Here is a 14,044-nt window from a genome sequence, read left to right as displayed (position 1 = left end):
TGGTTCAATAAAGTTTGGTCTCTTAAAACAGAAAGAAGTAGAATGGCTTTAAAATGATACTGCTGGGTGAATGCAAGAGCCTAAGGTTGGTCCAGACATTGACTTGTGTTCTCTCGCTCTTCTTTCATCCAGGGGCCATGATGTTCACATTTTAGGTCTGACTTAACACACATGTACCTGCTTGACCTATTGCTACCAGATCTTTAAACTCTGTTCTGAAAGAGTGGCCTTTAGATCCACCTAGAGGAGTAGTTCTCTCTCATGTCATGCTACTTTTTGCCTGCTGGAGAATCGAGCTTTGGCTATGTCTAAAGGTGTGGCTTTAATATGCCCACACAGGCATGCACACATTTTGTTTGCATACTTTAGTACATTAAAGTCACACCCTTTGACTTTGCCAGTGCTTGTTGTGCTTCAACTGACTATTTGTACTTAGACTGTATTTGGGCTCAGCTACTGGAAGCCTCGTCAGTCCTCAGTTGCGAGTCTGGTGGGCCAGCCATTTATTGCTGCTGGTCATTCACGCAATACCTAGTTTCAGGAACTGACTGACCAAGTACATTTGAGGGCTACCCTCCCTAACTATCTCATCTGGCTGCTCTTTGCAATTCTGGTCATTGGTTATGATGAGATGGGCTGGCTTCTCTCGCCATCAATACCATAAAGGACGCATGAATGTCATCTCGAAGGTATTATGCCAGTTGTTGCTAAACCCACCCAAACTCTAATTGTTTGATTTTTCACTGAGCAAGTTTGCATCCTGGTGTGATTTTTTTTTTTTTTTTTTTATTGATTTCCCTTTTGTAGTTTTTTTAATGAATTTCCTAATTGGTGGGTTTCAAACGTGAAGGCTGGTTCCCCACCAAACAATATCACGATCATGGCAAAACTGGGAACAGCAACCAGCCCTAGCAGATTGCTGCTTGACCGGCCCTGGGAGTGGGGGGTGCTAGTAAGAAGCACTGCTCCCGCTTTTGCTAGAGGGGGTTGATATTGCAAAACCAGCCCCTACGTGTCCTGCCCACTGGGGAAACACCCCATGCCCGCTACAGCCCTGACCACAACTAATTAGATTAAATATTTGGATTGATCATTGCCCCGTCAAATTTGTAAATGGGGTATAACTCTTGTAACCTACTAAGTAAACCATATTATGTCTTTAGCCAGTTTTTATTGATGCCTGCTTGTGAAGGAGACAGAAGACCATTGCCAGCTAATACTGTATCAGTGCAGACCTCATACAAGAAATTAATTACTCGTTCACTGCAACGTTTGACTTCTCACTGTAGTCATATAGCATTCTGCCTTCCAACTACACTACCCACCCCCCCAACACCCGCCTCTGCCCCAGCAGTCCCTTAGGTTTCAAAGCATCAGCCCGTATCACAGTGACATCACATATATTCAACAGCTCACCACTACGCAGTTCTTGCCCTGGTGCCGTCACCTTAAGGCCGTCCTCATTAATTTAAAATCAAACATTCAATCTTTTACACACTGAAAAGGAGACTATGGAACTGGTCCCTAGCCACCCTAACCCCATCTATTTGTCGATTCATCAAATGGTAAAGAAAAGTGTATAAAAAGGTGGTGGTCCCGTGGCCAATACAAATAGATGGCCTATGTAAGTCTCATGTGAAGGTTGGACTTAATACTTTGACTTCCTTCTCCTCCGTCTGATAGTACAGTTTTCTTAAATAATTAATCATTCAACGATACAATATGACTGGAGAGTTTGAAAAAAATGCAATCCTAAATAAATTCTTCAGTGCTTCAATCCCGATTTGATTGTCAAGTCTTTAATAGACAACAAACCTTGATCAAGGCAGAAACCTAAAAAAATTAAAAATAACTTTGCTCGCCCTAAAATTTAAACTGGAACTAGCAAGCTCCTCAAAAGTGAAGTAACTTTTACTGTAGCTGTGAACGTTGTGGTTTTAGCACATTTTAGGAAGTTGCTCGAGTATTGCTACAGAAAGTAGAGGGAAGTGTAGTCAAATATTTTAAAATTAAAATCGAGTAAAACCATTGTAGTCCATGGTGGAGGTTTATTGCTGATTGGCTGTTCCTTCTGGGCTAAAACAATAAGATTGTATGAAACATTTGAAGTTGAGCTTATCTTCACTTCTTTCGCACTCTAACACGATTGTCCGTTATGTGAGGATAGATGGTGTGCAAGGGATCCTACTGAACTCTGATTATTTCGGAGTAGCACATAACTGCGATAGCATTCAGATGTCCATAGCAAGGACCGAGTTGCTTTTTGGATGGAGATCGGCTGAAGGTGAAAGGGACAGTTATTCGGCTTGACTTAAGTCCTCAACAGGCTTTTCTACCTCCTTCATAAAGCTATGTCCTACGTTAAATGCATATCTCTTTTTGCCCTTTTAAATATTAAATGGAGTAATTTATGGCCACAGCAGCTACATTGATCGAGGATAAAACGGGATTTTCATGTCTATTGTAAAGGAATAATAAGATGATACATAAAACCGCCCTTTTTCAAAAAGGGAAACTTCTTTCTAATACTCAAAAGCACTATTCACCGATGACCTTCATTACACCCATTTCCGTATATTTAGACTTCTGAAGTCCGTTCAGGACAATAGCACTATGTCTCTTTGAGTCTTCTTCAATGCAACGAAGGCTGAAGTTCTACTTTATGCTTTGTTGAGGGTTCCCACACATAGAGCGCCGGCCCTTTGTTGGGAGTTCTCCCTAAAACTAGTGCATCTTGCAGTTCCACATGGATGCAGTTGTATACTTTTTTACATCCACCATGCAACCTTCCTTGCTATCCCATGTCTGTGCTGTCCAATTAGAAACCTAAGCTGGTCAATGGTTATGTATGGGAAGTCAAACCTGCACATGAGACCCAAGTAGAGCAATCAAAAGACTGGGCACCGATGACATCCACAAATACGTATTGTTATCCTATACGCTTCCACCCAGCTCTTTCCCAACACCCTCCCACCCCACTGTATGACCCATGGTGCACTTGAATTGCAGGATTTAGAATGCTCTCACACAGACCAAGATGGATGGAAAGCAGTTGACTAAGCCTCTTCTTAACCATTGAATTAAAAAAATATCAAAGTATACTATATTATTTTCCTCTGAATAAACGTATTTGAATACATTTGCATTATTTTGATATTTCTCTCCCTCGCAGACATCACACACCATGCTTTCAACCATGTTTGTTATAGTCTGGAGAAGGGAATGTTCAGTGCTGGCATGTATTAAAGTTATTTATTTGATTATTTTTTTTAATTTTGATTTTTTTTTTCTTTAAACGGCCTGCTTCTCTTCCGTAGAGTCAACTTTTGATGTTCCTTTTTTTCTTATTTCAGCTTGTTGACACAATGAGTGCCTTGGCGGTCACTATGTCTGTGAACGCCTCAAATGTAATATGCTGCCCCTCAACAACAAGAAGAAGAAGTTTTACTCAAACTCCAAAAATGGACATCCCTTCAGGTATGCCTTAGCAACTTGTAAATATTTTCCCACGAAAAATAGTTTTTCCCCATGCTCCAAGTGTTAATGTCTAAATTGGCAGTGACTTCTTGCATATGAGTAAATGTCGATGTGTTAAGTTATGGTTTTAAGATGCTCTCCTTTAACTGGGATCAACATGTTTAAAGGGCATGGGGTACTTTTTCCAGTAAAGAGCATAATTTTTTTTTTTTTTTTAAGACCGCGTCCTACCCTGTGCACACAAAATACCCCCCCCCCCCCCCCAAAGTTATCTGTCTACTGAGTACCCAACTTACATTTTTATGACCAGGGTGGAAAATGTGCAATCACTTCTACAATGATGTAATTGGGGAGGTAGTGGGGCTTTACATAGGTACAATGTAGGTATGCAGTGACCAGCCCACGCTGTCGTTCAATGTAATCCTGTTCCTGCCTCGAGTGACGAAAATCAGAAAAATTATGCCCAGGTACATTTTTTTTTATGAGATGACAAGATAAGGATTTTTTTCACAGGTCTCTCGTATTTCCACAGGGTTTGTAGGTAATACTGATAAAGTCTCAACTTAGTTTGTATGACTTTGAAAGTTATGATCTTTGTGGGCTTGAAACCCCCATTTGTCATTCCTCAATGTCAAGCCTTTTAAAAAGGGCCAATGCAAATCGATGAATGCGTCGGTGCACATGATTTATGAGCCTCTTAGTCTTAGATGACTGAGTTTGTTGGTATCCTTTTCGCATCAGATTTCTCAGGCACGTTCAACCTTGTTTTCGAGGTATAACCAATTCTTTATTTGGCGAATTGAAACACATTTATGAAAATTGTAACTCTCAACCTGCTCACTCAAACCTTCACTAAGAACTTTTTTTCTATAATTAACCTTTGTGTTTGTACACTACTGGAATTTTTCAACTAGGTGCCCTATATAAATAATCACTGCTTGTGCTCTCTTAATGTAAATGCATGTATGTTCCTTTTACACCTCCTGGTCTATAAAAAATTGTTTTTTAGGTTTCCGCAGAGCAGCAAATAGCTTACAACTGATTTAATACTCTGTAATAAATGCTTTATGGACACAAAACACTTTGTGTAGCCAGTGCGTGTCACTTATACCCAGTGCATATAGATTGTATAAAGATCCTGTGAATATAGTTAACATTCAGTTTATAATTTTCTGCTGGTCCACCCCAGGAATCACAAACTAATGGAAAAAAATAAAAAGACAATTTGTATTGTAACCACATTCAGTTAAATTGTATCTGCACACAAAAGTTGTTAGTTTTGAGTTATTCAGATACAGAAAAAAGTTGGCAATGCTAATTTAGGGGGAAGAGTTTCATTTCATTAGATAAGCTAATACTCAAGAAAATGAATCGTACTCTTTCTGTATTAACAAACGAGGAGTGCCTACTTTAGGCATGGGTTCAGGAAATAGTTTGACTGGTGCTTAGTACAAAAAGAATGGCAGCCTCTCAAAGGAGTCACGAGAATGACACAACTGTGAGCACTGCCCATATTTCATAGCTAAGTCGAAGCCCCCTTCTTCCATACAAAAAAGGTAGTTGTAGGTGGGGAGAAAATATTAAAGGGTGTAAGGATAAAGAAATGAGCTATTCCACACTTAGGGTTCCCCACACTAGAGGTTCCACTAGTCAACCTCTGTCATGTTTAGGAGGAGATTGTGTGTGAGAGGCACACATCACATACATTGAATTCATGGTGTGAAGTGACCGCAAAGAAGAGAGACTGCTTTACAGAACTCTGACTCTGGTGGATACACTGCCCCACCGAATATGGGTCCTAGTAAATAGTAGCCGAAAATCCAAAAGAGCAATGGAATTTGTGCTCCTTGTATTCACTGCCCCACAGTATCTAGCAAGTCAAACACAAACCAAGATCTGGCACCCCCTGAACTATGCCACATGGTTATGATACCAGAAACTGTGGATTTGGTATCCAGCAGCTGCCTTTATTGGTGTGCTGGAAAGGCTTTGGGAGCGTAAGCGAGAGGGCTGTTATGTAGAGCTGTGACTATATGTCCCCTCTAGCTATATGTGAATAATTCTTTTTAATAAGTCCTCGCTTTCTTTAAATACAGTTCAAGTCCAGATATTGAGATTGGGGGAGGTGCTGACGTGATTAAGCATAGGACATTCCAAGCCTACACATCACCAGCAGATAAATAAAGTCACTGACCATCTCCCAAAATTAAATATAGACAGTTCTGAACAGACTTTGCATCAAAAACCCCTGTTAGTACACTTGCATCATTACCACATATGACAGGAGGAAAAGCGGGGAGAAAGCTTTCTTAATTACTGCATTTGTGGTCTAAATGATCATTGTGGATCTTGAAAAGTGTAGTCAACCTACTATCATCTTGACTTTAAAACTTTTCTGATGGAGTTGTGTTCGAATAACCTTCATGACAAAGTACATTTTACAATGGACTGTGCATAGTCCTTAAAATCCACCCGTGTCAGGCGCTGTGGAGTAAGTCAAGCTCCTGAGTAACACACAGCACCCTCCTCTCAGAGAATTTTCTTCCATTTTGTGTTAGCCTACTACAAGCTATTAACCTGTCTCTGTTGGCATAACTTTCTGGGAAAATCCTGTATAGATCCCCAACCAGCTTTATAATGGGTTTCACTTGACTCTTTATCGAAATAAACTGCAGTACTTGCTGATTATTGCCGGGTATTCATTTCACAAGAGGGGAAGTTCTGGTTCACAAATCTGTTTCTTTTCATAGTTGCGTAATGTGTGCTCTCGTTGCTTTTGCCGCAGTGATTCAGCAGGTAATGTGGAAATCATGCTGTGCACCAACTCTGTCTTTTTACTCACAGCAGATAAGTTTTCCAGGCCTGCAGTAATTGGACTCTCTGGGTCTTGTGGGTCTTACCCAAACAGCGCTTCAGCAATCAAAGATATTCTTATGTCTGTTTTGAGTACATCTGATGGCGTGAAACCTCCAGTAATTTCTTCAGAGACTGCATCCCCAGGAACTGACTTTCAGGACCGAGCCATTGGCTACTGGGAAGACACTAGTGATGGCGAGTTGAACGAAGACTATGACAGCGATGCTGATGGTACCGACGTTGTCTGTAGAGCACAGGAGGACATAAGGTTCACAAGAAACATGGCATCATGGGATAACTCTGAGAACAATTCTTTCACATATCTGCCACATAACTCACCAGTTCACCTCACCCGCTTCACAGATGATGCTGTGTCTCAGCCAACTGTGTGCAAAGCACAGACTGATGTAAGGTTCACAAGGAACCGAGCCTCATGGGATAATGCATACAGTAACTCTTTTGAACCTATGCAACGCAACTCACCAGTTAACCACCGCCGATTAAGCAAAAGGCGCCTCACCCCTTCTTTAAACAGTTTTTCACGAAGGAGGCATTCAATGGTCCTGAAACCACATAGTTTCGATGATGAAGGATTCATAGCCTCCATTACATCTCAAGTCACTTCACCTAGTGTGGATTTGGAAATGGCCTTCGGAAGCTTTTCCTCACCCGACCTTCCTGGACTGCGTGTCAAAACAAAGCACCAATCGCACGTTTCTTCCTTCAAGAAACTCACTGCGCCGCCACAAAGTTTTAGAACATCACATACCTCACTGACGACCACACAGGACACCTGCACATTTCAGCGGCGTTCTCAATCCTTTCCAACAATTCAGCAAGGTAAGTGTCCATCTTGCTTGATTCGTTGTATGTTACAATGTCTGCTTTGGGTTTTCAGCTTTTGGTGGCACCTCTTGAAATGTGATCTCATAAAATGACATGGTTGTGTCTGTGGGTAGGTGTTTTATTTTGAGGTTAACCCTGGGTTGCCCTACCTGTATCTCCTCTTGGTACAGTGTGATCTGTCTCTGGGAATCTTACCTTTCACTCGTGAATGTAGCTAATAAGAAATGTTCTGGTATGAAGGCAGGAGGAGTTAAAGGGGTGTGAGGTTGTGTCTCCCTAGCTGGAAAACGTATCAATGGAATTTTTTCCATGAAAGTTTTTTTTTATCGTGGATTAGAAAATTTGCAAAATGTATCAGTCACAACAGGCTGTAACTTTTCTTCTACTCATTTTTGAGGGAAACTCCTAAATGTAGCCATCAAGTGCGTAGGCGCTCTAGAATGATAGATCTCTCAAAAAAGAAAACCAAGATTTCGGATTCGCTGTTGTAACTGCCTAAAAAAAAGCTTCCTAACACTTATTTCAAGAGAATGAGTTATTTCTTAATAATTTGCGGGAATGGCATTCAGGTAACTTAGAAAGTTCAACTGGTGGGAAACAAAGGGACTTGTTTAGGGGAAAAATGTTCCACAATTTGACGTCACTTGTCACAGAATTATTAAAGTCTGATTTAGTTATCTGTAACCATTTCGGGCTATTAAATTTAAAATGCTCATGTATCCTTTGCCATTTGCTTGTGATTTTTTTTTTTGTGGTACTTTGACATTGCATCTTTATTTTCAAGAGTGTGGGTATAAATAGCTAATTGTTCTCTTTGTAGCTGTAGATAGTGGTTTGACACCCAACAACGATTCTCTCATTCGGAGCCACTCGTCACAAGGCCTTTTCAGACCAACTGTTGACCTGGAGAAGGTGAGCATATTGTTGAAATGTGGGTCCAGGGATTGGTGCCTATATTCCCTTTTTTAGTCGAATACATTTACAAAATTCATTATCTCATACAATTGTCGACCTTTATTGTTCAATGTATACCTAGGAAAAGTGTATCAGACTTTAAGGACAGAAAAAGACTGTTGTTTTTCCAACTACACACTCTCCCCAAAGTTTGCTTGAAGTTTAAGTAGCATATGCTGAGTTGAGATATAAAGATAACATTAACACCCACCCACTCTTGCCCTCGAAGGGGTTCAGTATGATCTTGGATTCATTGCCAGCTGCTTGTGCAGATTCTGTGCCTCCTTGCCCCCAAGCTCTTGCCTCATGCCCTTGGTCTCCTCCTGGAAAATTTCTGGGGGAGCTACCTCGGCTGTCCTGCCTTGTATTGTGTCTCATCACAAATGCACGCTCCACAGTCCTCTGTCAGTCACCCACACAAGCATCTATCCATCCATCCACTCACCCACACACCATCACCCGAAGTCTCTGGTCGTGCCCCTGCCCCGCTTGACAGTACCAAGGATATCTGTGCCCCATATCCCTGTACATCGGAACTGCAGACAGGCAGTCATTTCCAGCAAGCACACCCATTTAGATACTGTAGAGAGAGGGTCCCCCGGCTACTTAAATAATTTCACTAATTTATTAAATACACAGCCATGCATAATATTGGGCATTCTAAGAAAAAATGACAACCATCTCTTGCTTTGTTTTTAAAGATTGAAATAAGACTCAGCAAGACTAAAGGCGCACCTCTGCTGGAATCTAATAACCTACTTCATGTGCAAATAGTTTGTAATTCGTGGAACACCTTCTCAAAAATGGCAACAATTATATGGAAAGACACGCAACAGCAGCTATTTTGGTTCTCCCGCTGCAATAAAACCATTCTAAATTGTAGAGGACGTTTAGCCTCGGTTTTGTGAATCCGGCTTGTTTACAAATAAGCCGGCTTATGCCATGTGACTGACATCAGCTGGAGTAGAATGCTAATATTTTTACCCGAGGCACTTAAAATGGCGCTGCTGTTTGTTCAGCAGAGAATCTTGAGGAGGCCGAATAGTTTAATAGTTACCGACTGTGTGACTCAGACGGTGGCAACTTGTTATGATGCACATTTTGTTCGATAAAGTGTTTGTCTTTGAGGTGTTTCATAATGTTTGTTTGAGCCCGTGTTCTTTACAGGTCTGGCCAGACAGCGGCGCTGATGTTATGTATTGTTACCAATTCGTTAAAATACACATTCAGTCAGCTTTCGGCCCAGACACAGGAGCCCTTCTCTCTCACCTCATGCTATTGGCAGGTTGTATCTTTCTGCCTCCTATGGAGTGCTTGCATTTAAGTGCTTCAGGGACTATCATAAATCTTAAACGAACACTAAATCATCACACATTATAATCTCTCTCTTCCCTACGAGGTATACAGAAACACGTCCTGTGTTTCCTTTTGTCACTGAGCGCCTGTACTCTTAAATGTACACATGTATTTGACCACCATACGGGTGTGTATATGTATATGTATGTGTGTATGTGTGTATGTGTATATATATATATATATATATATATATATATATATATATATATATATATATATATATATATATATATATATATATATATATATACATACAAGCTTTGACAAATCCTATATGTCTGACTAACGCAAATACAGGGATGCACAAATGCTGTTAGCACGCATTGTAAAATAAAGCCATGCCTGTTGGCTTTGCTAATGCATGTTTTCTTCAGTATTCCGGACAATTTTTCTGTTAACAAATGCATGTAACTGCTCTTTCTTTTTTTATGCTTGCAACCTTTCACCAATGATGTCCCCTTTTTGTATACCATTTAACAAACTCAGGTGTGTGTTCACCGTTTTACTTTACAAAGTTTCTAAAGAAAGGGCCATTTCTTCAGTGGTAAAACTTTATTGTTTACTTTCCGTAGGCACATTTGAGCCAGGGGTATGAATATGCTTAATGATTCCAAAATTGCATAGGGCTCATGAAATAGTTTGCCAGTAACTTTTTTGGAAAGGCTATATACGTCATATAGAAAACTCACGCAAGATATCAACCAGATTAGTCAGAGAAGATAATATCTCATTCAGGGGGAATGTGTTTCAACGTGATGAATTTTCTTGTTTTCCCGCTGTCAAAAATCACATAAAATTCAACAATGATCTTCTGTTGAGTGAAATGCTGGGAAATAAAGGACCTACACAAACTGTGAGCAACAAAATAATCTGAAGACTATGCATTCTACTTATTGGGTGTTTGAGGACTGAAATTGTTTTGGCACATTCGTAGCTCTAGACTACTTCTAGCCCCCCCCCCTTTATTGGTATTGCATCACCCATGTTCTCTCCAAGTTGGTGTAGAATTATTGAAGCCAGTTACATATAGCAGTGTTAACATTGCCAGTGCCTTCTTGGGTACCAAAGGCGTTAAGTGTGCCCCATCGGGAGCACCTGCCTGCTGATGAAGCTGGGACCCGCATCATCCTGAGAGGCCCCCGTACTTAATCATCTTTGCACATCTTCTTTAATGTTTCAAATGGTATCGCAGTGACTTACGTAGAAAATGTCCTTATTCAGAATCTTTTATAGCAATGTTCCCAGACAGTGGCCATAATACCATGTAACTGGTCTTGCTTTAAAGAATTTAGAAAATAAAAGCTTACCAAAAAAAAGAAAAATTCTCACTCTAAAAAAATGACCCTTTCACCGGTGCAGAGCATCCACCTTTGGGTGCTTTCAGTAGCATGATAAGTTTGGGTGCTAACATCTGCTCAAAGTTTGTATGCTTTGTGTTGGAGGACTAGGTGAGATCTGGGTCTTCGAAAGGTTGTGTAGATTCTACTGTGGTTGGCAACGTTGATTGCTCTCTGTTATCTCACTTGTGGGGCTCACATGTTCCGCACTAGACACAATCTCTGCCTTAAAAAAATTAAATGGCTCCTGCACTGGTCACCCACTTTGATTGCTGCTTCGAATTTTGCTCACTGAGGATCATTTCTTTCGTTTGAGAACTCTCTCTGCAGTGCGTACCCAACTAGAATATTGGCCCTTCCATAATTACACTTTTGATATAAACACACACAGTGCTCCTCCGTGTGCTTTAAACCTAAAGGGTGATCTCCAGTTTTGATCTGTGTATATTGTCAGTGAGGGGGGCAAAAAGTAACTGGATTTCCATTGCTTTGCACCTGGAAAATAAGCATTTTAAGGCTATCCCATCCTCCGCTCATTCACATGTCTTAATTTGTATTGTACACAATGTACAAATTACTTTGTTTGAGTCGAATTGCCTCTGACCAAGGTCTGCTCACCACACAGTTCCAGAAAATAAATATTTAGTATTGCCTTACCTCTCAATTTTAGCAGCAACAAACACTGCAGAATTCATGTGAAATATATTCAAAGTTGAGTCAGCCTTGAAATAAACTTTTAGGCTAAATTCCATGTTGGGGTAAAGAGTATCTCAGTTGGCACAACAAGTGATGTCAAAAGAAGTTCATTCTAGAATAGCTGGCATTTAATTCAAGCAAAATGGTATTCACTGCATAGTCAAGGTGTTAAGATTGTGGAGTATTACCTAGACCAGGCCACAAAGAGAATGTCCAGACAAAAACATCAGACTCCAGATCCAGAACCAATTCTATCATCTTGTTCGCGCTATATATAACTTTCAAAATAAAAATAAATATTGGCAACTTTGGGTTTAACAGAACTCAACTTTTCCACTGTTGGGATTTGCTTCTATCGATCATAGTTGACTGGGGTTCTAGTGCAATAGAGTGAACCGAAATGAGGCAAGATCGCATTTGCCAGAATACATTATAAAAAAAACGTTTTTTTTTCCTTTTTTTTTTTTTTTCTCTCTCAAAAGCTCAGGGCTTGAAAAGATGAGACTAGGCTATAGCGAGACCACTGATAATACTAAGATGGTTATGGTTAACCTTGGACTTGGGTCCCAACTGACAAGACCATTCAACAAGCAGTAGCAAGGAAGATGACAGATGACAGATGTAAATAGATTTATACACAAAAATTAGACACATTTTCGTGAGGAAAAGTTTATTTTTTCTGTATGTTGAGGTCATGGTTTGCTGTGGATTTCAATACAACTTTCTGTTCATTCCCACATTGTTGAATTTCCGAATGTTTCGTATTGCACCTCACCATCCTAGTTTTATGGAAATTGCATTGTGTACCCTATTCTTGGTCTTTCTAGAATCCCTTGTCTTTCTATTTTATTAAAATTGCATTGTTGTACTTCTTTTTCCATTCTTCTATAACTTCCAAATGGAAAATAAAATGCTTAAAATGCATGAATGTTGTGTGCAAGTAGGTCTACTGGAGAGTCAAATTGAAGTCCCTCTGATTTCAACAAAGCATTTGTAATTACAGTTTATAGTCTACCCTTTAATTAACCCTGTAGTACAGGCATAATAGTGATTATGAAGGGTTTAGCCAATTTGTGATTTTTATACATTTTGCATTGTTGCCATGTTACACTTGCTACCAGTTTGACAACTACATTTAACTTTTTGTTGTTTTATGTGCTCTCAGGAAAATGAACACTTCTACGTTGCAGATCTGATCATCGCAGCTTTTGAGAAGCTGAAATGCAAACTACAAAGTCCACCACCTGAGCACGTAACCGTAGAAAGAGTAGACCTGTTCTGTGCTTTTCCATCCGACATAGAAACTCACCGCTATGGGAGGCGCAAGACTCAGTCGGAGTCTGCTGCTTCGATAGATAGTGGCTATGAAGGTATATTTTAAATATACGACCCATTTCTAAACCCATTGTTTTCGCCACTTGATAATCCCCAGTTTCCTCTTCTACCCTCTTTTATCCGCATTCTTTTTATTCATGCTCAGAATTCCTCCTGTCCTGTCCCTCAATATATTGTCCTTACCAGGATGGGAAATTGTTAAGTCAGTAAATGTCACTCTTTTGGTCAGTTATTTGTGTGTAGATGTTTTTCGAAGAATCTCTCTTCACACTTTGAATTTCTGGGGTTTCTTTTGCACAAATTCTTTGCAGCAATAATAACTGCCTCTAGCACAATGAAAGCACCATTGTTTTGAAATTGTTCAGTTTTAAACTTGCGCTGAAATGTTTATATAATTGAAAGTCGAAACTGGGGCTTTAATCACATACCTGTGACATTATCAAGTTTCCCTTTCCTGCTATGGTGGTGGGGATATAACGTAAGACCCTTCCTTTCCCGAGTTGTTCGCTGTCCTTTAGACCATGTCCTACTGTCTTTTGCCCTGCTTGCAGCTCTGACTTTTCCACAGAGTTTTAACTTGAATGGCCTGAAGATGCTTGCATCACTTTGACTCTTTACCATGCTCACTGCCTTTATTCTCCTTTCTCTTTCACCTTTTGCTCACCTTGGGTTAGTCTGTTCCTTGATTTTTCTATTTCATAGAGTTCTCTTAAAAGCTATGCTTGTCTCATCTTACCCAGTTTATCAGTAGCTCTGAGGCAGTGAAGATCATTTATATACGGCATATGTTGTATTGAGTGTCTGTAATGTGGTAAAACCAGTTGCATTATTAATGGTTCCAGTTAGAAAAGAGCACGTGCAAATGCCTCAGCATTTATTGGCTCGGTATGTTATTATAGAGTTTGAACCAGTGGCAGCCCAATGTTTTATAATGATGGAATGATTCATTGCAGAAGAACGTAGGAACTTAATAAAAATGAGTATCCCTTTTACTTTCCTGTAAGGTTGTGCTGTTCTGCAACATATGCAGACATCCAAGCCAATTCCAGAACAAGATGGCTGTACTTGTTCCTCAGACGTTGAATCCGATGACGAATATGTAGTTCTTGGTAAGATTTTCCACATTATTAAATGTACAATCTCTACCTTTTTTCTTCTGTTTTTTTTTCTTCATCTGCAGTTAAAAA

The 14,044-nt window shown here is 40.0% G+C and overlaps 1 protein-coding gene across 3 annotated transcripts in view; it reads left to right on the top strand.

Annotated features, from left to right (window-relative positions):
- The window catches only part of RUBCNL (rubicon like autophagy enhancer), a 241,673-nt gene that overhangs the window by 191,284 nt on the left and 36,345 nt on the right, over positions 1-14,044 (top strand). For 2 of the 3 annotated variants that reach the window (XM_078657323.1, XM_078657321.1), the window contains exons 2-6: positions 3,354-3,477; positions 6,322-7,173; positions 8,000-8,091; positions 12,688-12,892; positions 13,862-13,966. In XM_078657323.1, the coding sequence (XP_078513449.1) occupies positions 3,366-3,477; positions 6,322-7,173; positions 8,000-8,091; positions 12,688-12,892; positions 13,862-13,966 (1,366 nt within the window). In that variant the 5' untranslated portion in view covers positions 3,354-3,365. The remainder of the gene's footprint in view (positions 1-3,353; positions 3,478-6,321; positions 7,174-7,999; positions 8,092-12,687; positions 12,893-13,861; positions 13,967-14,044) is intronic. The other variant, XM_078657322.1, reaches the window with a different exon arrangement.

Source organism: Lissotriton helveticus, chromosome 8, assembly GCF_964261635.1.
Source record: "Lissotriton helveticus chromosome 8, aLisHel1.1, whole genome shotgun sequence".
NCBI classification, from domain to species: Eukaryota; Metazoa; Chordata; class Amphibia; order Caudata; family Salamandridae; genus Lissotriton; species Lissotriton helveticus.
Note: the sequence above shows the minus strand (reverse complement) of the source record. Positions and strands in the feature narration are given on the sequence as shown.